This window comes from Pangasianodon hypophthalmus, chromosome 30 (genome assembly GCF_027358585.1).
Source record: "Pangasianodon hypophthalmus isolate fPanHyp1 chromosome 30, fPanHyp1.pri, whole genome shotgun sequence".
NCBI classification, from domain to species: Eukaryota; Metazoa; Chordata; class Actinopteri; order Siluriformes; family Pangasiidae; genus Pangasianodon; species Pangasianodon hypophthalmus.
In genome coordinates, this window is record NC_069739.1 from 140001 (window position 1) to 145175 (window position 5175).

At 45.8% G+C, this 5175-nt stretch overlaps 1 protein-coding gene across 1 annotated transcript in view; it reads right to left on the reverse strand.

The window, feature by feature from the left end:
• Positions 1-4956, reverse strand: part of marcksa (myristoylated alanine-rich protein kinase C substrate a) — a 6294-nt gene extending 1338 nt beyond the window's left edge. The window contains exons 1-2 of the mRNA XM_053231850.1: positions 4543-4956; positions 1-3012 (exon numbers count right to left, since the gene is read on the reverse strand). The exon at positions 1-3012 is cut by the window's left edge and continues 1338 nt beyond it. Of these exons, the coding sequence (XP_053087825.1) occupies positions 2200-3012; positions 4543-4623 (894 nt within the window). The 5' untranslated portion in view covers positions 4624-4956 and the 3' untranslated portion in view covers positions 1-2199. The remainder of the gene's footprint in view (positions 3013-4542) is intronic.
• Between the last annotated feature and the right edge of the window lie 219 nt (positions 4957-5175).

Sequence of the window (5175 nt, forward strand, 5' to 3'; positions counted from 1 at the left end):
GATAACTCTCATCTTATATCGCAGTGTTGCAGTTGAGTAAAAGTAAAAGCACCCCTCAGAGGACGCTAACACGACAGCTAGCTGACAGGATTTTTTAAAAGCATGGCTGCAACACAGTAATTTGAGGAGATTAAAAAAAAAATAAACATTTTAAATTGATTTAATTCTGCAGTGATGATGTGCAGGTTACAACGCTGTGGAGATTTTACTAAAATCCAGGTAGCAGCGTATAACGATGTTTATCTAATTATTTTATGCGGCTATTTTATACATTTTCGTCTTAATATAAACCGTTAAAATGCGAGTGGAGAAAGATAAAATAATAATCATAAACATTTTAAGAATTTTCGAAGCGAGTCGGAGTCTTTGAGTAAAAACCATTTGCTTTAAAATATAGTGACGTTAAAGTTAAAAACACTTAGCTACTGTTATTAACACTACTGTAAAATCAAATAAAGTAACTATGAAGCGTCCTAAAAAAGGAACCTCACGCTAACAGTATGCTAACATAATGCTAATGCTAGGCTAACGTCACACCCCGATGTTGTGTTGCTTTTCAGCTTGATGTGTGAAACATTTAAAAGACAAACAGCAGCTTGTTGAATTTTTTTAACATTTATTTTGCTTTAGTGTGCTCACAGAACCCGAACACCTCGAGCAGAAACGTAAGCAAAAGTTACATTCCATCTCAAACTGGTCAAAAAACCTTCTCCTTATTTACAAAGTGGAAAAGAGCAAAAAGTGAAAGAGAGGAAAAAATGCTACTTTTTGCATCAGACAGATTCATTTAAAAGATAAAACCACAGTAAAAAGAGTCACAGCTTGAGTCGAGTTTTAAAAAAATCCCTTTAGGATGAATTTAAAATTTCATTTATTTTACAAAAAGATCAGGCCTGGTGGTAAAAGAGCTGCGTGCGCTTCGATTTGCCTCGTTATTATTTGTACAATAATCACAGTTAAACCTCCCTCCTGTACATAATTACACATTTTAATTCCCACCGATGTCTCTCTCTCACACACACACACACACACACACACACACACACACACACACACACACACACACACACACACACCGACTCAGCGCTAAAAAATACCAGCTGGGATTCAAAAAAATTCAGTTAAAAATTACTTTAGTGTTTATCCGTCACTTTGATTTAGGACTACAGAACATCGTCTCGTGTTGGCCCCGCCCCCTCGTGTACCTCCCGACCCAGACCCCTCCCATGGGCGTGTCCTTTAATCTGTACTTTTTTGTATAAAAAAATAAAATAGTTAATACTGAGTTTAAAAAAGGGTAGATTATTACTAATGTGAAAACTAGGATTAGCCCCGCCCACTTGTTAAAGAAGGGAAAGGAGTAATTTTAATGAAACAAATTTTAAATGTCTCTGGCTGTAGACAAAAACATCCAAACAGGGAAATGTCCTGAAATCTGTGTGTGTGTGTGTGTGTGTGTGTAAGAGAGAGAGAGAGGGAGTGTGTGTGTGTGTGCGCGTGTGTGTGCGTGAGAGAGAGAGGGAGTGTGTGTGTGTGCGTGTGTGTGTGTGTGTGTGAGAGACAGAGAGAGAGGGAGTGTGTGTGCGTGTGCGCGTGTGTGTGCGTGAGAGAGAGAGGGAGTGTGTGTGTGTGTGTGTGTGAGAGACAGAGAGAGAGGGAGTGTGTGTGCGTGTGTGTGTGCGTGAGAGAGAGAGGGAGTGTGTGTGTGTCAGAGAAAGAGAGAGAGGGAGTGTGTGTGTGTGTGTGTGTGTGTGAGAGAGAGAGAGGGAGATTCCACAGCTGCGGTGTGTTTGAGCGTCTCTGGGTCAAAAGGGGCGGAGCTTAGGTTAAACTTAATCAGCCAATCATAAAACAGGATCATGTGACATCACTAACCTTTCTTTTCATTTCTTTGACTGTGAGTAGTGCAGGGCTAGTGGTGATGTCACCACATGATGTTTATGATTGGCTGATTAAACTCAGCTCCGCCTCACTGACCCATAAACAAATCAGAACATGCCATGTTGTTGTTGCTGTTGTTGTGTGTCTGTGTGTGTGTGTCTGTGTGTGTCTGTGTGTGTGTGTATGTGTTGTGTGTGTGTGTTGTTGTGTGTGTGTTGTGTATGTGGTGTGTGCGTGTTGTTGTGTGTGTGTGTGTGTTGTGTATGTGGTGTGTGTGTGTGTTGTGTGTGTGTGTGTGCGTGCATGCATGCGTGTGTGTTACTCCGCCGCTCCAGATTCAGACTCAGTAGGTGCCGTTTCCTGTTCGGCCGGAGCCACTTCCTCCGCTTCGTCTTTGCTCGGTGCCTCCTGCTGGACGGGTGATGCAACTACAGCAGGTTCCTCCTCCACCTCTTTCTTCACTTCCTCCTCTGTTGTCTTTTTCTCCTCCTCCGGTTTCTCCTCTGTTTTCTCCACCTCTCCTGCCTTTGGTTCCTCCACCTTTTCCTCCACCTTTGGTTCCTCTGTTTTCTCTTCTTCCTTTTTCTCCACTTCCTCTGTTTCCTTTTTCTCCTCCTCAACTTTGGTCTCCTCAGCAGCAGCAGCAGCTGCTTCACCTCCTTCCTCCTCTTTCTTCACCTCCTCCTCTCCCTCTGTTTTCTTCACCTCCTCCTCTCCCTCTGTTTTCTTCTCCTCCTTCTCTTCCTCTTTCTTCTGCTCCTCCTGCTCTCCTGCTTCTCCCGTCTCCTTCTTGTTTTTCTTGAAGGAGAAGCCACTCAGCTTGAAGGACTTTTTGAAGGAGAAGCGCTTCTTCTTCTTCTTCGGAGTCTCCTCGCTGGTGGACGGTTTCTCGTCCTCAGCAGTTGCAGGAGCGGCAGATTCATTTGCGGCATCTTTTTCTTTCTCCCCATCTTCTCCTGCTTTCTCGGCAGGCGGGACCTCGGCTTTGTCTCCGCCCTCCTCCTCCTTCTTCACCTCCTGCTCTCCTTCAGCTGCAGTGCTGCCGTTCGCCTGCGCCTCCTCCTTCACCTCCTCCTTCACCTCCTCCTTCACCTCCGCTGCGTCCCCGTTCACCTTCACGTGGCCGTTCTCCTGTTAAACACACACACACACACGGTTAACACACACTGTACACGGACACAACACTGAGTGTGTGTGTGTGTGTGAGGCTCAGACTGCATTGTAGAGATGTATTAATCATTCTCTTTAGTATGCTGACTCCGCCCCCTTAATTTGCATACAGCCCCTCCCACTTACCCTTGTCTCATGCCTGTGATTTCATTTCCATGACAATGTCTCTGTTCTAGCAAACAGAAATGTTTTGTGTGTGCACTAGGGGGCGCCACTCACTCACACACTCTAAAGTGTGTGTTATTGATTTGTTTTAAAGTTAAAAAGGCTGTTTATTGTTTTGTTGTTGTTTTGCAGTCAGGCTTTAAAAGTGGCAGAGGAGGAGCTCAGGAGCTCAGAGCAGAGACAGATACAAGCAAAGTCATGATTTTTCATCTCAATATTTAAACCTAACAAAACACTTTATTATTATTTCATTATAAATGAACAGAAAGCAGACTTTATACACGTTCCTTTACTATTCCTGCAGGAGCTGATCAGTCACATTACATTAACATTAACACATTTCATTAGTGAAGATAAGCATCATGATTAAAATACAGTTATTAGCATAAACATCAGACAAGTCCTGTTTAAATCAAACTGCTGCCTGTGTGTGTGTGTGTGTGTGTGTGCTCTAATGTAATGAGAACTGTTAATTACTTATATAAAATCAGTATCAGGACTGTGTGTGTGTGTGTGCTCTAATGTAATGAGAACTGTTAATTACTTATATAAAATCAGTATCAGGACTGTGTGTGTGTGTGAGAGAGAGAGAGACTGGAGGCTGCAGTGAGGCTGATGGCCGCCAGGAGGCGCTGCACTGACGGGGTTTTCCATCAGTCCATATGAATGCGGATGAAACACCGACCAGCAGCGGCGGCGGCCGAAAGCTCAGCGCGCGCGTGTGTGTGTGTGTGTGTGTGTGTGTGTGTGTGTGTGTGTGAGAGAGAGAGAGAGAGAGAGAGAGAGAGAGAGAGTGTGTGTGTGTGTGTCCTCTATAGGCGTGGTGAACTCAGCGCCCCTTTTTGTTCTCGCTTTTAAACTGTGAATAAAGATTAAACTGATGACTCTCCGGTACTGACCCTGAGCTCAGCCTGCGCGCGCGCGCTCAACACGACGCGCAAAAACGCAGCCAGCGCGTGAGATTTTCATTTCTGGAGCTCAGCTGAAGCTGGTCTGCTTTTCCAAAAATCCCTCATAAAGACAAAAGAGCTGCTGACTTACACACACACACACACACACACACACACGGTGATCTGGAGCCCTGAGCGGCGCTGCGGTTTGTCTGTATGAGAAGCTCCACACAGCTTCTCCAATAAAGCTACAATCTTCCCAGAGAACCTCTGAAGAACCTCTGAAGAACCTCTTGTTATGTGGGTGAGACCCAGAACCCCCCCCCCCCCCATCACCCCCCTCCCCCTCCCCCTCCAGCACCTCTCCACCCTGAGCGCGCGTGATGGACGCGGAGAATCCGTGCACGAGCTCATAAAGGTGTAAAGGTGTTCTTACCTGTCCGTTGGCTTTGGCTGGAGAAGCCACCGGCGCCTCGGCCTCTCCCGGGTTCTCCGCTTTAGATGACTGCGCTCCCATCTTTCTCTCTCTCTCTCTCTCTCTCTCTCTCTAACAAAGAGCCCGGAGCAGACACAAAGAGACTCCCCGCTCCGCGCGCGCTCTGCTCTCTACAGCGCTCTGCTTCCTTCCGGGAAAAACACAAACGCTGTGTTTAAAACTGCAGCGCGAGAGAAAAAGTGCGGAATGAAAGTCAGAAGCCTGAAGCTTGAGCTCGGTGCAGAATTAAATCCCCGCCGCGGAGAAAGATTTTCAGTGATGAAGATGCAGCCCGAGTCCAACGCCCAGAGCCCGGCCGCGGTGACGTCACGCATTCCAAACCAGCCAATCAACGACCTGCTCCCAGCTGAGTTTCTCAAAACGGGCCAATAAGAATCCAGTCTCGTCTTAAGGGGCGGGGTTTCGACATCCAAAGGAAACAATAGAGCCCGACACTTTGTTGCTAAAATGGTGAAATCATCCACTTGAGGCTGTAACGATTTTAACTGCGATTCAAGAAAAAATATATACACATTTACACGATTCGATTCGTTTGACGTCATCGCTCAGTCTTGTCCTTGATCTTTGATTAAT